The sequence below is a fragment of the Chinchilla lanigera genome, unplaced genomic scaffold, assembly GCF_000276665.1.
Source record: "Chinchilla lanigera isolate Chin_1 unplaced genomic scaffold, ChiLan1.0 scaffold00041, whole genome shotgun sequence".
NCBI lineage: Eukaryota > Metazoa > Chordata > Mammalia > Rodentia > Chinchillidae > Chinchilla > Chinchilla lanigera.
The window spans coordinates 19,446,922-19,471,614 of NW_004955442.1; the positions used below are offsets into that span (position 1 = coordinate 19,446,922).

Here is a 24,693-nt window from a genome sequence, read left to right on the forward strand (position 1 = left end):
CCACCCAATGTCAGGACTGGACAGGTCACGTGGCAGGGCAGCAGGATGCGAATGCGCTTGCGCCCTGAGGTCCGGCGCTCGCGGGCCGGGTGCGGTGAGCCGGGTGGCAGAGGCGCTGGGCGCGCGATGATGGCGGCGGCCGCCGGGGCCCGGGGAGCCGGAAGCGGCTCCGGCTCCGGCTCCGGCTCCGGCTCCGGTTCCAGCGCCTCTCGGGGTTTTTATTTCAATACAGTCCTGTCACTGGCCCGCTCCCTGGCCGTGCAAAGACCGGCATCCTTGGAGAAGGTAACCCGGGCGGGATCGGCGGCGGCTGACAGGAGGCGGGGCCTGTAGCGAAGGAGCGGGAAGGCGGGGCGAGGGATAGAGGGCGGCCGAGTCTGGAGTCGTAGGCAGAGAGGGTCCCTTAAGGGGACAGTTTGGGGAGGTGTGGTGGTCCATGAGGGCAGGGGTGGTGAAAAGAGTAGCTAACCTCTGAGGGGTCAGCAGGGTGGGCGGTGACGCTGCGGATGGGTGGGCGGAGGCGGCGTCTTGTGACTTCGCTGGCGCGGCGACTGGAACGTGGGCGCCGGTGGGGAGCAGTGAGACTAGCCAGGGACTTCGGCTTCAAACCTGGTCCTGATTTCTCCTGATTTTTATTTCTTGACCTTGGGGAGATATCTTGTGAAACAGGGGTGCTTTTATGTGACATGCTTTGTCCTCTTCGCCCCATTGTGGTGGAGGGCAGATGAATCACTGTGTCTGAAAGTGCTTTCTGGACTGCAGACCGACTGTACGTTATTATTTTACGAGTTTGAGGCCGTTGGACTTGCTAAAAGATGGTGTGTTTGGAGGAGGGACAGTGGCAGGGATGGGGCTGTGAACTGTCAGTGGGCAGAACTGAGCTGCGGTTGCTTCAGAAGAGAAAGAATTCCTGCAGGAGGAATCCTTATCTTATTCCCGAGATGAAGGGGAACTCAGATGTGCCTGGTATGGTGGAAAGAACAGAGATTTTGGTACTTCCCTGTCACTTACTGTACATCTTAGGCAAGTTACTTCAATTCTCAGAGCCTCTGTTTCCTTGTCTGTAAAGTGTAGTTTTGCTTGAGGAGTAAGTGAGTTTTGATATGATTTGATTTGGTTTGATTTTGAGACAGGGTCTCACTGTCTGGTGCGGGTTGACTTGAACTCACTGTGTAGCCCAGGCTGGACTCCAGCTTGCAGAAATCCTCCTGCCTCGGCCTCCTGAGTGCTGGGATTACAGGTGTGCACCACCACCTGGCAGTGATGAGTTTAAATATAAAATGCTTTGCTGAGTGCTAGGCAAGAGTGAATGAAAAGTAGTCAACTTTCTTTGCCCACCAGCTTGTGATAAGAACTCAGCACAGTGTTAGCACTGAAGGGGTAAGGTTGTTTGTCTTCTCAGCTTTTTTTCACATGGAAGAGGACGTTTTTTCTGACAGGATAAGAGCAATGACGACTGCAGACTGGTGGAGTTGGGTGTGGTTTTGTGGCTCAGGTGATAGATGAAGCTGAAAGGCTGTTCTGGCTGGACAGAGTGACCTAGTCCTTAGCTTGGTAGGGTTTCAAGTGTGATTTTATTACTTACCTTAGGATGAGCAAGTCCTGGGAGACTGATGCCAGCCTGAATACTAGCTAAACAGAGTACAAACTGGGCATGGTGGGATGTACTTGTAGTTTCAGCTACTCAGAAAGTTGAAGCAAGCCGGAGGCTAGTATGAGGCCAGGAACTCAGGGTCAACCGGAGCAACATAGCAAGACCACCTCTCTTAAAAAAAAGAAAAAACCACATGCAGTGGCCTCAGCGGCTGAACCCCAGAGGTTACAAGCTCAAGCCTAGCTTGAACAATTTAGTGAGACCTTGTCTCAAAATTTAAAAATAGAAAAGAGGACTGGTGATGTAGCTCAGTCTTTCTGAGTACAATCCCCAGCCTGCTCCATCCATAAAAAAGTACAATAGACCCCAAAGAACATGAATTTGGATGATAGAACCATCTGGTAAGTCCCACTCTGATCCTCTAATTTCACCTTTTTTTTTTTTTTTAAAGCAAGTACTTGATCAGAATATAGTGAAGATCAACAAGATGACATAAATAAAGGCAGGTCTATGGGTATCCAATGTCCTTAGAAGAGGCCACGTATTATGGACCAAAGTGCTAGTTTATTGAATTAAACTCATGCCTACTACTAAGCACATTTTCTTCTTGGTAGGAAGACCAACAAGCCTATCAGAAATTTGATTGATTGATTCAGGGAGAAAATAGAGCTCAGGGAATTGGATGTTCTTTTTTTTTTTTTTCTTTTTGAGACAGGGTCTTGTTGTGCAGTTCAAGCTGGCCTTCAGTTAACTTTTAGCCCAGGCTGGTCTCAAACTTGCAATGATCCTCTTGCCTCAGCCTCCCGAGTGCTGGGATTACAGATGTGCACCACCACACCTGGCTGATTGTTCTTTAAGATGATGGTCCTATAACTGTAACCATGGTAGTATTCTTTCCCACTCTTAAAAGTGCACTTTAAGCTCAACTTGCCTTTTGCCTTCCCCACTAGTAACAAGTGCACTATGGGGGTTTATGATATGGCTTAGTAATACAGCATATGCTTATTGAGATTATGATATATTTTACAATTAATACTGCCTCAGGTTGACAGCTCTTTAATGCCACTTACTTTGGAAAGTGCTTTAGTCTTACTGACAACATTTACCAGTCTTCTGTGAAGAAGTATTAACAGAGCAGGTCTGAGGTGGCTGTCTTTACAAGTGCCTGCTTGCAGGTTTGGCCTTTGGTCATGTGGGAATTTAGCACTTAAAACTGTTACCTTCATTCCCTAACCTCATGAGGGTGGTTCACTGTGCCTAGATTCTTCGTATACACCATATGATTTATGTCAAACGCCTGCTTTCCTTCTGGGAGTTTGGATTTGTTTGTTTGAGATAGTATCTCACTATGTTGTATAGGCTAGCCTTGAACTTGCTATGTATCCTAGGCTGCCCTCAAAGTCTTGATCCTCTAGCCTCAGCCACCAGAATGCTGGGATTACAGGCATCACCACACCTGGCTGGGAACTGGAAATGTTACTAGCCTTCAATAAAAACCTTGGAAGGTCCTGAGTTCGATTCCTAGAAAAAAAAACAAAAACAAACTTGGATGCTGAGTATTCATTGAATTTCTCTGGGTGCAAACATTGCACACATTTTTTTTTTTTTCTTTTTTAAAGACACTATGCAGTTCAGGTTGGCCTGGAGCTCACTTTGTAGTCCATGCTGGTCTTGAACTTGCAACAATTCTCCTGCCTCAGCCTCCTAAGAGTGCTGGGATTACAGGCGTGGGCCACCATTCCTGGCGTGCACACATATTGTACTTTTTGCTATTGTAGCAAGAAACAAATCGTTGTTTACCCTGCTGGGCATGGTGGCACATGCCTGTAATCCTAGCACTTGGGAGGTTGAGGCAGGAGGATCGTTGCAAGTTCGAGACCAGCCTGGGCTACAAAGTGAGCTCAAGGCCAGCCTGAACAGCATAGCGAGACCCTGTCTCAAAAAGACAAAAAAAAAAATTGTTTAACCTCACAGGACAGAGAGAGCATAATGAAGCACTTGCATTGGTTCCTCAGTATAATACCTCTGTCTTTTTCCCTTGCTGATGGCCTCTCACTATAATAAAATTTAGCCATGTCTACAATAATATATGTATAGGTGTTCTTGGGAACTATTGAGGCAATTTATTTTGTGGAGGGGGCTTTTGTAGGTGGCTAATCCCATCAAATATATGTGAATTCCTCTCATCCTCATCTAGGATCGTTTTTGGACAAGGTCTCACTTTGTAGGTCAGTCTGGCATTGAACTCGCAGTTATCCTCCTGCTTCAGCTTCCTGAGTGCTGGGATTACAGGTGTGTGCCACTATGCCTGACATCATCTAGGATCTTGGGACATGCTAGGGATCACTGTTACTATGTAAATAGTTTTGTAATATGTGTCTGCTTACTGCATTCCTCTGTTTTAAAACAGTTGGCAGAAACATTTCCTAAGGAAAAATTCTTGAGGTTCTTGAGTATGGCAATTTCTGAGTATTCAACTGGATTAATGAAGATAGAGACTTAAGAGGGAGATGGTTGTTAAAAATGAACCCTCACATTTTTACTTTTCTTTCTTTTTCAGAGAGTTGCCAGAGGACTGAGAGAGGCTTAGATCAGTCAGACAGGGTTGACCTGGGGAAGGCACAGTTTGCTGGTTTGGACCTGACATCTGAGTTCAGATATTGGTAACGTAGGCAGCCCTGAAATGCTTTTAGTGGCAGTTGAGGCACCTTAATAACATACCTTTTCTACTTTTGTTCCTCTATATGCCACAGTTATGTTTACTTACTCTAGTCTCCACTCTAATCTCAACTCATGACACCAAGCCCTTACTCAGTAGATTGTTTTTTCTCTAGTTACTTCATTTACTCTTTCATTCAGAAAATGTTTATTGAACTGCTAAGGCCAGGTAAACAAGAAATACTAGTCTTAATTTGAGATTGCTCAGGTGACCAGCAAGTTAAGACTTTTTGCCAGTTCCCATCTACTGTCGTATTCCAGGCGTGGCGAACAGACGCCTGTTGTGTTCAGATAGCTAAACCTTTGGACATCTGTCCTCTGAGTTTTTTTTTTTCCCCAGTACCGGGAATCGAACTCATGACCTTGCGCTTGCCAGGCAGGTGCTGTGTTGCTGAGCTAAATCCCCAGCCCCTGTCCTCTGATTTATATCTGTGCTTTTATGTTTTCTTGCTAGGTTGCTGCTAAGGCTGGAGTTTCCCTGCTGAAACTCACCCCTAGGGTTAGTTCTGCCTCAGGACCTTGTGAAGCCTCTGCCCTGTCCCTCAGGTGTATAAAGGAGAAAAACAGATAAGAAGAAAGTCAGTCTTCGCACCAGTAGAATCAAGCTGGGTGTGGTGGTACATGCCTGTAATCTTAGCACTTGGGAGGCTCAGCAGGAGGATCACAAGGTCAAGCCCACCCTGGGCAATTTAGCGAGACCTTGTCTCAAAATGAAAGATGTCTGGAGATATAGTTCGGTGCAAATACCCCAGTACACCAAAAAAAAAAAAAAAAAAAAAAAGCACCATGTGCAATGGTAGGTGCCTGTAATCCCAGCTACACAGAAAGCTAAGGCAGCAGGAAGACTGCTTGACCATGGGAGTTCAAGATCTGCCTGAGCAAAATAACAAGACACTGTCTTAAAAAAAGAAAACAAAACTTAGATCAACAGTTAGCTAAGACACCTGGGGATCCTGGCATTCTAACTAAGGAAGGAGAGAATACACTTCAGGTTATCAGGAAAAGGCTCTGATTAAAGATTCGTGCTCGTGAGAGCTGGAATGAAGAGCAAGAATGTTGCTTGCTTTGCAGGTCTGCCTACGACAGGATTGGGGTTGCCACTGATATGGCACAAGCCTGAGAACAGGCAAGGACAGGTCACTGGTTTTCCTAATAGAAGAGGAAACCAGGCAGAGCCAAGAGAAAGCTTCTTTGGGGCAGCTCAGCAACATTCTGAGGACAGGTAAGAACCAGGAACGCAGAACAAGACTAACAGGCTAGTAGCAATCAGAGTTGGAGTCTGAAGACTATGTGAAGACTCTGGTGTTTTTTGTTTTTCTAGGACAGGATCTCACTATGTAGTTGAGGCCTGGCTTAAGCTCCTGGCAATCCTCCTGCCTCAGCCAGTAGCTGGGATTATAGGCATGTGCTATCATTCTTAGCTTGGCACTGTGGCAATAGGGACAGGCAGAAAGTGAGCTTGTTGACTGTATAATCTGAGGAACGTGTGCTCAGGTGCCTGGGACAGAGAGCTTTCTGTAGTTCATGGTTATCCAGTTTGTTCTTTGGACTGTTATGAAATAAGATCATGCTTGTTTTTGGCATCGTGAAACTGAAAATAGTGTATCCTCTACCTTTCCTTTATGAGGCTGTATTAAAAGAGTCATCCATAGAATAAGGGATGAGTGAATGAGAGTTGGCAGAGATTATTTGATAGTTTAAAAAGGAATTAGAAGAAGAAAAAAATACTTGCCTATAATCCTGCCACATTAGCATTATGTTAGTTTGCTAAGGATGCTGTACCAAACAATATTTTTACAGTTCTGGAGTCTAGAGGTCTGAGATCAAGTGTGAGTAATTTTGGTTTCTTCTGAGGCCTCTCTCGTTTTGTAGATGTCCACCTACTCTCTGTATCTTCATGTATCTTTTCTCTCTGTCCTCTCCACCCCCAGGAGGACAGAAATGTTCTATTTTTGATTCCTAACTGTGGATTCTTTTATTTCTGTGTCTGTGGTTTATACTCCATAGAGGTGTTATGTCTAGTCCTTTCCATTGTTGATTTTTAATTTTATTTATTTATTTATTTATTGATTGATTGATTGGTTTTGTGAGGCAAGGTCTTACTGTGTAGCTCAGGCTGGCCTTGAAGTTGTGAGCCTCATGATTGGTGGAATTACAGTCATAGAGCACTATGCCCGGCCCATTGTTGACTTTACAATTTTTGAAATTTGTTACTTTTACATTTGCTTCTTTCCTATATCTTAGTATACTAGAAAAAAACTTGGCCTTTCATGAACATAGCTAGATCAGTCAGGACATTAATTTCATTTGTATGGTAAACTGATAAGTAAAACAGGGTTGATGTAAAAATCTCTGAGGTCTAATTTGCATTTTTTTGTTGAGTTCTGAGAAACTGTCTCCACTGTAGAAGCTATTCTTTTTCTGAATGTTTTGGGTTTAGAGCTGGTCTGGAAGCCAGGATTCAGGACCTCTAAGCCATTATGAAAACAACAAATTGCAGCATTCATTCATGTAATGAGTTGTTGCTTATGTGCCAGGCATTGTACAAGGCCCTGGCATTAGAGAAAGTTCAGTTTGAGTAAGCACGACAAATTTTGTCTTAGTGGATAATCTTGAAGAAAGTTGTAGTGGTCACATTTCAGGGAGCTAGGGTAGCACAAAAGTAGGTTGGGGAGGTAGGTAGGGTCTGATCATCCAGGGCAGGTCACGAGAATGGTTTTGAGTTTTATCCTAAAAGCAACTTAATAGTGTAATAGCTTTTAGGAGATTTCAGAAGAATTAAAGTATAAATAACAAATAAAATAAAATGTCAGTTACAGTTAATGTATAAGTAGAAAGTTGAACCAGGAGGATCACAAATTTGAGCCCAGACTGGGCAGTTTAGCAGCTTAGTGAGATTTTGTCTCAGACAACAACAAAAAGCTAAACAAAAAAAGGGTAGAGGGTATAGCTCAGTGTAAAAGCCCTGATTTAATTCCCGAACAATAACAACAACAAGAAAAATAGTCAAGGGGAGAGTAGGGCTGGTAACTAGCTCAGTATGAAGGCCCTGAGTTCAGTTCCCAGAACAGCAAAACAACCCCCTCCCTGCAAAAAAACAAAAGCAAAAACAAAAAACCACGTAGTGTCAATATTAAGCACTGTTTTTTCTAGATGTCTTTTGTCACTTAGGAAAATAGTCTGTTAGATCTTTGGAGCGAATTTATAATCATATAAGCATAGGATTATAGGATTTTTTATCTTCCTAAAATTTGAAAATATAAATTTCCCTCTAAGTGTAGCTTTATTTAGTTATTCTTTTTTTTTTTTTTTTTTGGTTTTTCTCCGGTACCGGGAACTGAACTCACGACCTTGCGCTTGCCAGGCAGGCGCTTTTGCTGCTGAGCTAAATCCCCAGCTCCTAGTTATTCTTTTGTTGTTGTTGTTGTTTTTTTGAGACAGTGTCTTGATATGCGGCTCAGACTGGCCTTGAGCTCACTTTGTAGCCCAGGCTGGTCTCGAATTCACAGCGATCCTCCTGCCTCAGTCTCCCAAGTGCTGGGATTATAGGCGTGTGCCACCACACTCACCTTTATTCAGTTATTTTTAAGAGTAGGAAAATTTTATTGAGAGAGCTGCTGAGAGATAGGTAGGGACCTGAAAGTGGGTTGTCAACCAGCACACTTCTCAAAGGCAGTTTTATAGAGCAAAATTACAAGGTGGGTACAATGTGGGTCAAAACTGTGATCAACTAATGAGATTACAAGTATAGCTGCTTAGAAATTATTGCTCCAATGGGGAAGCAGGTCACATAGCAAGTGTACATTGAAAGAACAAAGACCTTTCTTAGGAAGGGTCACCCACCAAGGTGACTAATGTCTATCTAGACTTTATTGGACCAGGTGATACCAGTTATCTTTTTTTGATACCAATTATCTTATCCCTTGGGGAGGAATAGGCCTGGTCATTCCATCTTCATCTTGAGGCCTGGCCTTCAACAGATTCATCTCCAGCCACAGTTGTAATGTGTTCTCATCTTCTACACTGACTTCCTTGAGGGCCTAGCTTTGTCTGACTGCCTATAATATTTCTACATAACTTAGCTGTCTATAATATTCCTCCTTGTGAAGAGGTACCCTTAACTGCTGTGAGAGGGCAAGGGATGATGGCTGTCCTGGCTCCTTTTGGCTGAAGGGGGTCTAAGTGCTCCTTTAGAGATGTCTGACAAAATTTGATAAATTTTCCTTTTCACTATAATGTAAATATTTTCCAACCTTTCTTAGGTTTTCTTCTTTGATCTAAAAGTGTTTACTTTTATTTATTTATTTTTGTGACACTAGCGATTAAATCCTGGGCCTTTGCACTAAGCTACATCCTTAGCTCTTTATTTATTTATTTTTTTATATTTTAATTTGTTTGTTTTTGGTTTTGTGAGATACGGTCTTGGTATGTAGTTCAGGCTGGTTTTGCGATCACTATGTAGCTCAGGCTGACTTTAAACTCCCAGTGATCCTTCTGTTTCAGCTTCCTCAGTGCTGAGATTACAGGCATGCATCACCATGTCTAGTTCTGTTCTCCTCTCCTTCCTTTTCCTCCCTTGTTTTTCCCTCCCTTTCCCCCCCTCTCTCTTACTTTTCTCACATTGCAGAGACAAAATACCCAACACCCATGGGTTAAGGGAAGAAAAGTTTATTTAGCTTACAGTTTGTAGAGGTTTCAGTCCATAATCAGCTGGCTCCAAGGCAGAATGGCATAGTAGGTAACATCACAGAGGAGAAACAGTTTATGGTGGACAGAAGGTAGCAAAGCAACAAGGGACAACCATAGCTCTTTGTCTCCCTTATATCTTTTCCGGGCTACTTAGGATGGGTAGCATTGATACCTTTAATTCTAGTGCCCTTGATTCTAGCATTACACCATGAATCAATCCCAGCATCACACACACTAATCTGGCCACCTCTGAAAAATCCTCACCTATGATTGCATGAGGCTTTGGGAGACATCTAGACACAAACCATAACACTCCTCCTTGCTTTCTTTTGATGGTGCTGGGCTTTGAACCAAAGGCATCGTGCGTGCTAGGCAGTGAACTCCTGTACATCCCTGTGCAACCAGGTTTTTCTTTATATCAGATCATGCTGTTGGCAATAGAAATAATTTTACTGCTTCTTTTCCAACTCACATGTCTTTTATTTGACTTTCTTTCCTAGCTGTCCTGCCTAGAACCTTAGTAGAGTATTGAATATAAATGGGAAAACTTTTTCTTTTATTAAATATGCTGTGGGGAGTACCGGAGTATTGATAGAGTGCCTGCTTAGCATGTACATAATCCTGAGTTTAATCCCCAGCATCACTACCAAATAGAAAAAAAGTCCTGGAACTGGGGATTATAGCTTGGTTCTAAAGTGCTTATCTGGCATGTATGAGCTTGAAGAAACCCAGCAGCTCCTAGCACTTTGGAGGCTGGGGTAGAATGATTACAAATTCAAGGCCAGCCTCCACTAAACGGCAGGATTCTTTCTTTCTTTTTTTTTTTTTTAGGATTTTTTCTTTAAAAAAAAAAAAAAAAAGCTGTGAATTTTTCTTAGCTGGTTTTTATCAAGTTTAAGGAACTCTTCTGTATTCCTCATTTGATGAGTATATTTATCATGAATTGAGTATTATGATTTTTTTTAAGGGGGAAAAGTTTATTTAGCTCATAGTTTGTGGAGGTTTCAGTCCATAATCGGCTGGCTCCAAGCAGGGTGGCACAGCAGAGGGGCATCTCAGAGGAGAAACGGTTCATGGGGGCAGAAGACAGAAAAAGGAACAAGGAAGCGAGTATTATGATTTTTTAAAATGCTTTTTCTGTTATCATGGTTTATGGGTTTGCTTGTTTTTCTTTCTTTTCACATTGCTAAACATCAGACCCAGGGCTTTATATATGCTAGACAACTTGCTCTGTCACCGAGTTACACCTTCACACTTTGAAGCTAATAATTATTATTGTTGTTTATTATTTTTGTTTGTTTTTTTCTAAGACAAGGTCTTAGTATGTGATTCAGACTGGACTTGAACTCACTGTGTAGCCTAGGCTGGCCTTGACTTTGTAGTGATCCTCCTGCTTCAGCCTCTTGAGTGCTGAGATTACAGGCATTCTCTAGCAGGCCCAGTGAAGCTGATTTTTAAACTTTGTTAAGTCAGGTCTAAAAAGCTTTGGTTGTAGCCATAGTTTACCTCCATTACTAAAGTGTGACCCTTCTGAAGTCCCTACTAAGTGTCTTAAGGACTTTCTCCTCTGAGGATAATTCAGATTTCTGTCACCTCTGTGTGAACTTTGAGAACCATTCAGCTCACAATTCTGTGTTTGTTCTTTGCCCAGCCTCATGGACTGTCACTTCATATTTGATGTATCTTAGTTTTCATCAAGTACTTGAGAACTCTGTTGCAGATTTCCAGAGCTTTATTTCTGCTTGGCTTTCCTCAGAATTTCAAGCTGCAATAGACTTCTTCTATATTCTTTTCTCCCTCCCTTCCTCTCTTTCTCTCTCTCTTTCTTTCTTTCTTTCTTTCTTTCTTTCTTTCTTTCTTTCTTTCTTTCTTTCTCTTTCTTTTGAGACAGGGTCTAGCTGTGCACTTCAACTTGAGCTCACTAGTGGATTGACAACTGGTGGTCAATTTATAACCCTCAGCTGAACTGAGTAAGCGTGGTGCTGGGTGTGGGAAGCCCACTTGAGAATTGTTGCCAGCGGCATAAGAGGCAAAACTGGAGAAGAAGTTAGGCTGTTGGGAGCTGAGAGAGGCTGTTGGGAGCTAGTAGAAGCTATAAGGAGCTGTTGGTTCTTTTAGAAGAACTTGTCATGCTGGCTTTCTTGATGAACTTGGCTGTTTTCAAAAACATCCTCTGAGGAGCTTGGGACCTTGTTGGCACTGGGAATAGCTTCAGTTCACTTTGGGGCAGCGCTGGTCCTCACTTTGAGCACCGCTTCCTGGCTGTGGAGGGGAAGATGGTGCACTGCCAGTCTCCTGGAGAAGCTTGCTGCATTGGCTTTCTTGATGGGAACTCAGCTGTCTTCACCATTGGAGGAGCTCAGGACCTCAACGTTGCTGAGGATGGCTGTGTACTTTTCAGGGGAGCTTTGGTTCTTACCTTGCATGTCACTTCCTGGCTCCAGTTGCTTCCTCAGCCTGCTAGCACAGATCCTTTGTCCTGCTGGCACAGACTTTCTAGATTCCACCACTGACCTTTGGGCCTTCCCAGCGCAGATCTCTGAAACAGGCCTGCATGAGATATTGTTATGGGCTGTGGGCCTCTAGTTGGACTTGTGGGAGGCATTGTTATGAGCTCTAGGTCTTCAGCTGGACTCATATAGGACAGTTCTGTGGGATCTAGGTCCTCGGCTAGACTCCTTGGTCTTAGTGTGTGGACAGATTTCCTGCACTCTCTTGTATATCATTCTTTGGGTGACTATTATAAACAATGTGTCCTGTATTATATTGTTCACCTTGCAAAATAAGCCCCAAACCACAACAATAGCCCAGGCTGGTCTCAAACTTGAGGTGATCCTCTTGCCTCAGCCTTGAGAGTGCTAGGATTATAAGCATGCACCACCATACCTGGCTGTTGTATACCCATTTCTGTCTTCACAATTAGTGAGATTACTATCTACTGGGGATGCCCTTCCCTGTTTTGAGGTCTAAATGTGACTCTGGCTGACAACCAAGATAATGTAGGACTCAATTTTATTTCCTCTATTTTAAATATTATAGTCCTATGCTGCTTGATGAATTATGAAACCATTGATTTAATATATTTACCCATTTTTCTAAGAAAATAAAATCCAGATCTTATTATTCCCGCATAGCTGCAAGTTGAAGTTCTTGGATCACGGAGTTTCATTACTAGAGCAAACATTGCAAAAATATCTAGTCATCCTTTTGTACATGAGAAAATGGAGACTCAGGAAAGATGACTCAACAATTTTGCACAGTTCTATGATAGAAGGAAAATACCATGTGTTTCTCTCTGTATGTACACTTGGTATTTTGTCCACGTTTTATAGAAGAAAAAAAAAGGCAGAGCTGCTGAAGTAGGTTTTGTCACTTACATAAGAATAGCCAGAACTGGACTGAAAACCAGCACCTCCTGATTCTATACAGCATTCCTGCTTACTGGGTTTTGTCCATTGAAACAGATGTACTAGGAATCAGATGTGTGCATCTATCTATGCTTTCCCCTGTCAGGGGCTTAAGTGTGACTCAAGTAATTTTTTTTTTTTTTTTACTTATTAATTGTATATAAAAGCACATATAAGGATGCCTGTGTAGAATGTCTTAGCAAGCCATGTTAATGTTAATGCATCCATTTGCATGTGATCAAAAGAACACCTTTAACTAAACCTCTGTCTCTAACTCTGTGTTTATTGTGTTATAATCACCTTTGTGTAGCATGATGATTCTGAGTTACTTAGAAAATCTAAGCTTACATTCAGTGTTCTTTAAGGGGACAGTACATTTGAGAAACACAATTAAAAATGGTTTTACCAGAAAACAAAAAACACAAATCCTACCACAAATACTTAAAGCTTCTTAGCTTTTCGTTCTCAGGGAAGTTTGTTTCTCCAGAAAGGCTCTTCACAGAGGTTTCCAATAACCAAACTGTTCTCTGAAAATCTTAATTAGCCAGCTTTTGCAATCCTATTATGTGGCTTTGTTTTGACTCTATATGTTACTTAGACCCTCTGTTATGGTTGATATATATATATTTTTTTGTACCAGGAATTGAACTCAGAACCTTGCACTTGGCAGGCAGGCACTTGTGCCGCTGAGCTAGATCCCCAACCCCAATGTTGATTATCTACAGTTTTCTGTTCAATCATTTGGACTTATAGGGGCAAATTATTTTCTCCTTCATTTGCCATTTCCTTACCTTGGCAGTCAAAGTGCACATAATTAAGATATCTGTCTGAGGTTAATGTGCCAAAGTCTAGGTAAGATATATTCATGCCTCTCTGATCAGTTGGTTTATTGACCTCAAAGTGGGAGGGAAAGTGGATCCTTATTGTGAATAAGAATAACCTTGCCAGATGTGGCTCATGCCTGTAATCCCAGCACTGTGGAGGCTGAGGCAGAAGGATTGCTGTGAGTTGGAGGGCAGCCAGGGGTCCATAGTGAGTTCAAAGCCAGCCTACTCTATAAAGAGAGACCTTGTCTCAAAAAACAAAGCAAAAAAACTTTGTTTCAGACTTCTGGGAAAATGGTGTAGTAGTAAGAAACAACACCTCAGCCTTTCTGAGATTTGGAATGTAGACACTAGAAAAGAACAACTCGAGGAAAAAAAATAAAAAAGAGAAAACTAGATCTCTGAGAACCAGAAAAGATCTGATGGGAAAATTAAAACTTACAGAGAAATTAAGAATACGGTGTAGAAGAGGGAAGGAACAGTCTGTACCTTCTCCCTCAGCTTCTGGCTCATATTTTGTGGGAAAGAGAGACTGAATCTATGGAGACAAAGTGAAAGCTGGAAACTCCAGAAGGTTTCAGGGAGAAATGTGGTGGAAATGATGGTGGGTGCTTTGAGCTGCAGGAAAAGTATGAGATTCTGCTCCTATATGAGTACTTCAACAGGTAATACCTGGTGAGTGACTCCAATCCAAGTGCATTGCATATATCTTTGGAGAGAGTGCTTGGTTGGACACCAGCCATTCTGGGGAAGGGTTGATTGACCCTAGGACTCAGAGCAGCTAAAGGATGGCTTCACTTTGTGGATACCATTGTTGCATTCCCCATAGTGACTGGGTGAGAGTCCGGCTATAAGAGACAGCTATGGTCAGGGAGTCATGGTCAGGTTGGAAAGAGACCTATGGGGGGTTTGAGCTAAAGGACACAGGCCTACGTCAAAGTTACGGCTCAACCTAAGTTGCTCTGGATGTGAAAGTTGCAAAATTGCTACCCTCACTGTAGTCCAATTGCTCGATAGTCTCCTGAGCCTGTGTAAGAGGAGGGCATGGAGATTATGTGAGTGCTACATGGCCCCTGCGTGGAAGTAGCCTGCTTATAATTTAAGGGAAGGAAAGAGGCTTGCTCTTTTCTGCCACTCCTCCCTTTTTGCTGTTCTTGTTTTTGCTGTGTTCCGCTGCCATGAGCGCTTGCCCTCTGCCATGTGCCACTCTGCCTTGGAACCAGCCCAGTATGGACTGAAACCTCCACAAACTGTAAGCTAAATAAACCTTTCCTTCCTTAATTTTGAGCGTCGGGTATTTTGTCTCAGCAAAGAGAGGAAAGTAACTGAGACAGAATTTGGTACCAGGAGTGGGGTTTTGAGCGGGGGACATACAAACACAAACCATAACAACTGCATCCAGTACAGATCTACCAGCATGAACAGGGAAATGTTTTGATTTGCATGCTGTCTCAGAATTGTAGATCTGAGGAGAAAACCATATATTGAAAATCACAGAGAAATTTTTTTGTGTGTGTGTGAGGATGTGCATTGTTATTTGGCCTTTTTTTCTTCTCTCTTTTTTCGTCAGTTTATTGGGGTTTGAAGAATTTTTATTTGTCATTTTCCCTTGCTTTTTATTTCTTTTTCTTTTTCCTTTATTTCTTCCCTCTTTTCCTTGTTAATCTTTCTCACATTTTTACTCCCCATGTAGTTTTTTCTTTATATCTTCTATATCCCTTCAGTTTTTTCTCTTACCATTACCTAATTCTGTAAACATCCTTTTACTCCCCAATTAGGATCCTTTGTACCACTTCTTTCTCTTCCTTCTCACATAGTTTAGAGGTGTCTTCTATGTGTAGGATGTTCTTGGTTTTTGTGTCTGTCCCAAGATTCTACCTTCCCAATTTACTAAGGATGAGATGTTACTCTCTACTTGGCTCAGCACTCAGTCCTTTGGTTCTGGACTATGGTGATGGTTATGATCCCCAGACAGTCAAAGTGTTGTTATAGAAGGGAGACCAACTGATTACAACAACTATGACATCTTTTCTAAAGTATTAACAATTAGCGATAACAATAACATCAAGCACAGCCTAGAAACTGACAAACTGATAACTCTTGATTTGGTACCTTTAATCATTGGGGCAAGATCTATAGTTATTTAATAAAACTCAACACTAGTAATAATACTAGTAGAGTGATTTTACCCTGTGGTGGAGAAATTTGAGAGGTATAGGAGATAACACAGAGATAACTGAAGAGAAGTATAGTTGAAACAAGGCTGGAGGACAAAGGATGATCATGGAAGCTTTGGGAAAATGGAGAAGAGGGCAGGAGAGAAGAATGAAGGAGAAAGCAAAAGATTATTGAAGCAAATCAGAAAGGTTAGGAAAAGTGTTCATCTAACCAGACAGTAAAAGGGAAACAATACACACAGAAAAAGAAAAAAATTAAATGAAATTCCTCTGGTGTCCACTGTTCTGTGGTAGTGTCCAAATCAGAGCCCTACCAAGTCTGCAGTAAGGTTAGTGCTGGATGCAGGGCTGATCTTGGCCTCCAGATGTGGGGGTTGTGGTCAGTTTGGATGGCCCACTCACATCTCCTTACCTTGTTTATCTCTGTGTTGCTCTTCTTGTTGCTGTGGCACCCTCAGACAGAGATAGCCCAAGGCTGCTCCCAGTCCTGTGTACAGTTGGCCCCTCCCAGACTTTGCACAGCTTGTTTTGTTCCACATCACTGACTCCTCTCACATTCAACCCTCTTTGTCCCATGCTGGTTGTTGCAAGTCCAAAGGAGTGCTAACTTCCAGTCCAAGAGTGTTTGCACCACTGGTCACAGGGCGAGGGAGTGCTTATTTCCCTGTCCTTGTCCCTGCAGCCTCATACTGCTTGCATTGTTGGTCACAGGTTGGAGGGAGTGCTGACTTGTGCTGATCACTGGTTGCATAGCAGGGAAGTGTTAATTTTCTACTCCTTGTTTTTGCTGCTGCTGCTGCTGCTGCTGAAGGATGGTCCAAGTTCCTCTCTTGTGCCATTTTTAGGGTAGGAGGGGTTGTGTTTCACTAGTAATCCTCAGTGCCGTGGCCAGTCCCTCACCTTGTTGCTAGAGGTTCTGGTTATCAGTTATGGTGCTTGACAGACAAAGAAAAAGAAGGAGAAAGAAAAGAAAAAAAAACCTGGCAGCCAATCAGGGAGGGAGCAACCACTCACCCCTATGTTTGCCAGTGAAATTTGTGGCCAGGCTGCAGTATCCTCTGTTTGTAGGAAGTCAAAAGAGGTGAGGCACCTTATATTGTAGGTCTATCCTGTGTGTGTTGAGTTTGCTACACCTCTGAAGTCTCTCACTTTTGTTGTTTATTTTATTATTTTATTTTTTTTGAACATCCTGGATATGGCAGTTCCTGCTCTGGTCCTGCCAGTGGTAAACCTAGGGGCAGCCATGTGGGCTAGATTATCATTTTATAAAGTCCTATGCCTATGTTTTGTTTGATCTATAAGTCTCTTATGTTAGATTTATTTTGGTATTAGGATGTATGTCCCTCCCTTTCTTCCAACTACCTGTGTTTTTAGTTGATTTTCTCTGAGAAGCTCCACAATGTGAGTTCTCCTTTATTTAGTCACTTTTTTATTTTCTCATATCATATAGTTTAAGGTTTCCTCTTGCATTGCCCTGTTCTCAAACCTTATATCTTTAATAGTATAACCTTAAAGCGTTTTTTTTTCACCATAAAGCTTAATTAATCTTTTCATAGCTAGTTAATTCTATACATTGACTATGGAATTCTTTTCTACTATCCCTGGAGATACAGCTCTCACATTTAATACATATTAACTGTAAGTCAATACTTGGGTTGTCTTAAAGTTTACATTGTAATTGTGAATTTCTTTTCTAGGATTAAGGGTGTTATATAATTGGTCCCCATGGTATGGTTTTGTTTTGTTTTCTGGTACCAGGAATTGAACTCACAACCTTGTGCTTGCTAGGCAGGCGCCCTGCTGCTGAGCTAAATCCCCAGCCCCTCCCCATGGTATGTTAATGTCCATTTTGTCTTGGATTGTGTTTTAGTTACTTCTTCTTTGCTGGGACAAAATACCTGACATGGGCTGGGGATTTAGCTCAGCGGCAAAGCGCCTGCCTGGCAAGCGCAAGGTCATGAGTTCGGTTCCCGGTACCGGAGCGGGGGAAAAAAAAAATACCTGACACAGGTTAAAGGACAAGAGATTTATTTTGTCTCACAGTTTTTAGAGGTTTCAGTCTGTAGTTGGCTGGCTCCAAACCAGGGTGGCATGGCAAAGGGTAAACAGTCCATGGCAGAGTAGGTAAGAGGCAGCAAGCAGGGAGATGGCCTTTTTTCTTTTCCCCTTATATTCTGTTCACCTTACAGGCCTATTTGCTTGGTACCATCCTCACTCTGGGTGGGGTTTCCTATTAACCATACTGAGAACAGTGTTAAACCAATCAGTGGACTAATCCAGTTACCATGTCCTTAATCCATATCCACATACCCTAGATCTAGCCACCTCCGAAAAACCTCACCTATGAGCACATAGGGCTTTGTGGAGACATCTAGATACAAATCATAACAGGTAATAACATTGTGGTTGATTTGCTTGATATTACTAGGGTCATATAATTGTTGCTATTTCTCTGAAAGCCAACATTCAAATTATCTTTGTGACATTCCCAGAGAACTCAGGCTAATTACACTGCATCCTCTCCTATCAAATTAACCAAGGTGGTTGGACCTTGGGGGTGAGGCAAAGGACTATAATTAGCCATGCCCAAAATATATTACTGAAAAATAATTAAAGAGACTTCTATACTAGCAACTATATCTTTACACTATCAAGTGTCCACAAACCTTAGCACAAAACAAATAAAAAAAATCAATAGAAGAACAAGAAGCCAAGGGAACAAAATGCCTCTCCCAATTCCCAACTCCCTGAAGCCCATCCAGAGAGCATGGAGGAGGGAGAATAGCATAAGCTACACAACTGAATTGCCTAAAAGGATAATAGTGGAGATTAGAAAACAGATCAAAGAAGTACTCAGCAGGATCACAGAAGATATAACTAAACAGATAATGGAAATAATAATCAAAATGATCCAGGAGCTTTCAGAAGACACTAATAAAAAGCTACATGAGCTAAGCAAAATGATACAAAACATGAATGATCAGTTTAGCAAAGAATTGAGGGTCCATGAAAAAGTTTCAATCAGACATCTAAGAAATTAAAAATTATATTGAAAGTATGGACAGCAGAAGCAACCAGTGGGAGAACAGAATTTTAGAACTAGAAGACAGTAATGCCTTCAAACGCCAACTACTCAAAGTCACCTTAAAGGAAACAAGAAAAGGCTGGGGATGTAGCTCAGCAGCACAGCACCGGCCTGGCAAGTGCAAGGTTGTGAGTTCAATTGCCGGTACCAGAAAAAAAACCAAAAAAAAAAAAAAAGAAAAAAAAAGAAGAAAACATGAAAAATGGAACCAGTAGCTATTAGATAACACAAAGAAGACTAACCATAAATGGAACAAGTGAAAAATCAGAAGACAATACAAATGGCATAAAAAACCTATTCACAGAAATAATGGCAGAAAACTTCTCAAATACATGAGAGAAGTTCATACATAAGTGAAGCATACAGAACTCCAAATAGCTACAACCAAAGAGAACCTTTCCACCCTGCATTATACTCAACAACATACCAGAAGACCATCACACACACACACACACACACACACACACACACACACACAAAAAGGCCAAAAGTCCATCATAGGGACAAAATCTTTTTTTTGTAGGGTACCAGGAATCAAACTCAGGACCTTGTACTTGCCAGGCAGGTGCTATGCTGCTGAGCTATATCCCCATCTCCACAGGGACAAAGTCTTAAAAGCTGTTAGAGAAAGGCATGAATCACATATAAAGATAAATCCATTTGAATTACAGCAGACTTCTCAAGACAAATGTTAAAGGCCAGGAAGACTTGGAGTAAAGTGTTTCAAGCCCTAAAAGATACCAGTTAACAGCCTGGACTTATGTGTCTTGCAAAACATTCCTTCAAAATTGACAGGGAAATAAGTTACTTCTATGACAAGGAGCACCTCAAGAAATTCATGATCACCAAAACATTATAAGAAATTCTCAAGGATATTCTTGAAAGAGGCAGTGAAGCCAATGATGCCAGTAAGTCAAAAAGAATGACTCCACCTGGTGGGATGAGCAGTTAAGCAAAAGGTTAAAAGGGAATCAACAACAGGAAAATAATGCAACAATAGGATTGTCAGTACTGTACCTCTCAATAATAACTCTGAATGTAAGGTCATAATTCATCAATCAAATGGTGCAAATTGTGAAAGTGGATCAAGAAACAAAACCCAACAGTATGCAGTATACAAGAAATACATTTAATTAAAAAAGGAATTCATAGATTAAAAATCAAAGGATGAAAAACAATACAGTAAGTCCCTGACTTATGGGCAAGTTCTGTTCTGGCAGAATTGTTTGTAAGTTGGACTCATTCATATCCAACAAAGTGAGTCTTACACAGTACACCTGTGAAAATTTGCAACTCAAATGTTTGTAAGTCAATGACTTACTGAACTCTATGCAGTAGGGACCCAGAAAAAAGTGGGAGTAGCTACTCTAATTTTAGACAAAGTGGACTTCAAAGTGGACTGAGCCAACACTCAGAAGAGACAAAGAACCACTACATATTGGTTAAGGGGACAATTCAACAAGAAGAGGTAACGGTTATAAAGATAATACGCAGCAAATACAGGTGTACCCTACTTCATAAAACAAACAATAATGGACATGAAAAATCAGATAAGTATCAATACACTTGTAATGGGAGACTTCAATATCCACTGTCACAAATCAGCTAGACTAAAAGTCAGTAAGGAAATATCAGGGTTGAACCAAGCCTTCAAACAGGTGATATCTATAGAGTGTCCCACCCAACAACAGGATATGTATTCTTCTCAGCAGCGCATGGGACTCTTTACAAAGTAGAATATGTACCAGACCATAAAGCATGCTTAAGTAAATGCTTTATGAATCAAAATTATCCTGTGTATATTATTATATCATAGTTCAATAAATCTAGAAATGAGTAACAAAAGAAACCACAGAAACTACAAACACATGGAAATTAAATAATACTGTCTTGAATAATCAGTGGTTCACAGATGAAATTAAGGAAGAAATTAGACAGTTCCTACAATCAGATGATAATGCCAACACAACATACAGGAACCTACAGGACATAATGAAAGCAGTTTTTTCTTTCTTCTTTTTTTTTTTTTTGGGTACTGGGAATCAAACTTAGGACCTGACACTTGCCAGGCAGGTTCTTGTATCCCTGAGCTATATCCCTGGCCCAAAAGCAGTCTTAAGAGAGAAGGTTGTAGCAGTGAGTTCACACCAGAAAAACAGAGCAAGTTCAAATAAATAACCTATGATGCACTTCAAGGTCCTAGGTAAGCAAGAACAATGCAAATCCAAAGCTGGTGCAAGGAAGGAAACTATAAAGACTAGAGCAGAAATTAAATTGAGACTAAAAAAAAATACAAACAAATAATAAATGAAGAGTTGGTTCTTTGAAAGATTAAACCAAATAGACAAACCCTTAGGCAGTCTTACCAAAATGAAGAAAGACCCAAATCCATGCAATTAGAAATGTAAAAGGGGAAATCACAACAGATTCTGCTGAAATCCAGATCATTGGTAACTACCTTGGGAACCTGTACTATAATAAAATGGAAAATTCGGAGGAAATGGATAGATTCCTGGGTACATACGTACTACCAAAGCAGAACTATAAAAATCCTAAATAATCCAGTATCAATCAGTGAAATTGAAGAATAAGAAAACTACCAACCAAGAAAAGCCCAGGTTCCAGTAGATTTACTGCTGAATTCTACAAGAACTTTAGAGAAGATCTAATGCCAGCATTCTTCAAACTCTTTATTTTTTAAAACACAATTACTTTATTGAATTCTTACAATCAAATACTGCCAGTGTTACTTCCACTCACATATTAAAAACAAAGGTGGGCTGGGGATTTAGCTCAGCGGCACAGCACCTGCCTGGCAAGCGCAAGGTTGTGAGTTTGATTCCCGGTACCGAAAAAAAAAACAAAAAAACAAAAAAACAAAAAACAAAAAAAACAAAGGATACTTCCTTGATATTTTCAAATACTGCATTATATAACAAACAACTTAAAATGTAACCTGATTAATTATGTAAACTGGTACTTTAAAAAAAAAGCATAACTAGTAATTTGGTTCCTTCATAAAATGGAAATTTAGATATTTCTTTTAATAGTCTTGAGGTTATCATTATGTTATGAGTAGTGCAAATACGACACATACAGTTTCATCTAGAAAGGCGTGCATCTTACACACCTTTAAACTAAATGTGCATAACAAAATGCATACAGTCAATGCATGAAAAAGAGCATATTTCAAATATGCCCCTTTTATGATATAATAATATACAGGGCAGTGTATTATTTAGGTTTTGCATTATCATTTTTGGTATTATAGATTAATTACACATAACGTGTTTATATACTTAAACCCTGAAGATACAAAAAATAATTGTTGCTTAAAAATATTCGAGGTGGCCATTTGGTTTGTATCAGTAGAAAGTCAAGCCCCAAGCTGTGTTTGCCAAACTGGAATTATTAGCTGTGCCAGAGAATCAGATCCACTGTCCAGACTGTTCCCACATCCAGGCCATACCTCTCTCCCACAGAAGCCAGATGGTGACACTTCTAGGATTGTTCTTGTGTGTGGTTTTCCTTTTTTTTTATTCTTTTCTAGATTAATTGTGTTACTGAATTATTTCCTCTTCTGACTGCTCTCCTCACTTTCCATTTTAATTACTCATAAATTCTTTTAGAATGTCCTCAGAGAGCTCCATAAGTGAAAGTTCTGGAGTCGGAAAATCCAAGGGAGGAAGGTTGGGTATTGGAATGTCCTTGGCTTTCTTGGTATTTGTTGTAAGTTTCTGGCAGGTTGAAGAAGCTACCTGAATGTGGTAGCAAACTCTATAACTCTCATTCTTCTACAAAATTAGCATCTGCATCTAGCTCCTTTTCTATTGAATGTTTTAGAAGTCTGGCCTCTTTGGCCCTTAGTTGTTTATTTTCTTTCCTTAATCTTTTATTCTTGGCCACAAGGAATTCCACATGTCTCTCCAAATCTGCAGTTTTGATTGCCTGCTCTTCTATAATTGTTTTATTATCTTTTGGGCTTTACTTCCAATACACGGCTCCATTGACTCACTCTTTTGCTGAAGTAAATATAGCAGTGTGTCTGGACCCCTGTCAAAAACCCCTAGAGCCAGGCGTAGTGGTGCACGCCTGTAATCCCAGCACTCGGGAAGCTGAGACAGGAGGATTGTTGCGAGTTCGAGACCAGCCTGGGCTACAAAGTGAGCTCAAGGCCAGCCTGAACTGCACAGTGAGACCCTGTCTCAAAAATACAAAAAAGAAAAGAAAACAAAAAAAAAACCCCCAAAACCCCAACAAACCAAAAAACCCTGTAGGTGTGTTTCTCTGTGGAAGGGCTGTGCTTCTGAGCAAGAAGGGGGTCTGGCCCTCTGTGTTCTCTGCAGAGGGTTTGTGAGATGCCTGGAGATGGGCAGCTGTGTCTTTGTCTGTTTTCTGCTTGGCCTTCATTTGCTCCTTACGTTTCACCCTTTTCCACCTCTCCTGCATGAGGAGGGGCTGTTTTATGTGGCTGTCCCTCTGCAATTCCAGTGATAAGCAAGTCTGCTCAGACTGTGTCAGCTTCATGTTTTCACAAAGATGTGCTGTAGCCTTTTTGTGACAAGAAATAGCATTTCTGTACTTCCCTGCAGCTCATAATTGGTCTGCTTGTCTCCTCTGTTGATGAGCGCTTGCTTGTAGCTAATCTTTTGTCTGGCAAGAGTCCATCATCAGCTTTTGGAAATTTACTCCAATGTCCCTTGAGGAGGTGCAGTCTTGGTAATTGTAATGTGGTTGTTTTCTCCTGTTGGCTTCTCTTATTTCCTTGCAATCTGGGTTTTCCTCAGATCCACTCTACTTAGCTACACCCGCTCTTTTTCTGTCATTCCCATCTTTATCCATGTACTGTAAGCTGCTGCTCTGCTGGAAAACACAGCACCTGGCATCATAAACCCATTGTCAGTAAAGAATTAAACCAGGTTTAAACTAAGAGAATTCAGTTTATTTGAAGGTGGAGAAAAGGGAGAAGAGAGAGATGATAGATAGCTACTCAACAAGTAGGGAGCATTTGAAACTGAAATACTCTCCAACTCTTTGATGAAACTGGAAGGGAAGCAGTATTCCCAAAACCATTCCTGGAAGCAACCATTACCCTGATTCCAAAACCAGAAAAGGGCCAGCCAATAAAGAGAACCATAGGCCCATCTCTTTAATGAATATAGATACAAAACCGTCAATAAGATACTGGCACACAGAATGCTGCAAATAATCAAAAAGATCATATATCATGACCAAGCAGGATTTATTCCAGGGATGGTTCAGTATATGAAATCAGTAAATGTAATATACCACATAAACAGAAGCACGGACAGAAAATCTCATGATCATCTCAATAGATGCAGAATAAATATTTGACAAAAACTAACATCCATTCATGATAAAAATCCCAAAGAAAATAGGTATAGAATGTCTTTATCTCAATCTGATAAAAGTCATCTATGATAAACCAGTGGCCAACATCATACTAAAGAAGAAGCTGAAAGTTTTCCCTCTAAAATGAGCAAGACAAGGATGTCTATTTTCACCACTCCTAGTCAATATAGGTTTTTTTTTTTTTTTTTTTTTTAGACAGGGTCTTGCTTTGTAGTTCATGCTGGCCTTGATCATCTGAAATAAATACACATACTTCTCAGATGAAGAAGAGCAAGTGGCCAATAAATACAAGAAAATATGATCAGCGTTGCTGGCCATATGAGAAATGCAAATTAAAACAGCATTGAGAATCTCACTCCAGATAGGATGGCTGTCTTCAAAAAATCAAATAGTAACGAATGCTGGAGAGGCTGATGTGAAAAAGAAACATTTTTCCATTGTTGGTGGGAGTGTAAACTGGAACAACTACTATGGATATCAGTATGGAGATTTCTCAGAAAACTGAAAGTAGAAATTCCATTTGACATATCTGTTCTCCATTTGGGTATCTCCCCAAAACAGTTAAAGACATCATGTTACAGAGATACACGCATACTTGTATTTATAGTCAGCACAGTTCATAATAGCTAAATCTTAGAAGCAGCCTATATGTCTTATCAGCAGATGAATTGATAAAGAAAATATAGTGTTTATAAGCAGTTGAGTACTGCTTTGCCATAAAAAGGATAAATATGAGTCATTTGTGGGAAAATGGGTGCACCTTGAGACTATCGTATTAAGTGAAGTAAATCAGACATGCAGGCTTATCTCATTGTTTCTGTTTTTT

General features: G+C 41.0%; 1 protein-coding gene and 1 pseudogene across 1 annotated transcript in view; one reads left to right on the forward strand and one right to left on the reverse strand.

Annotated features, from left to right (window-relative positions):
- Positions 1-33: 33 nt before the first annotated feature.
- The window catches only part of Pi4ka (phosphatidylinositol 4-kinase, catalytic, alpha), a 147,836-nt gene continuing 123,176 nt past the window's right edge, over positions 34-24,693 (forward strand). The window contains exon 1 of the mRNA XM_005391836.2: positions 34-285. Coding sequence (XP_005391893.1) covers positions 46-285 — 240 coding nt within the window. The 5' untranslated portion in view covers positions 34-45. The remainder of the gene's footprint in view (positions 286-24,693) is intronic.
- Positions 21,338-23,631, reverse strand: LOC106149282 (annotated as a pseudogene).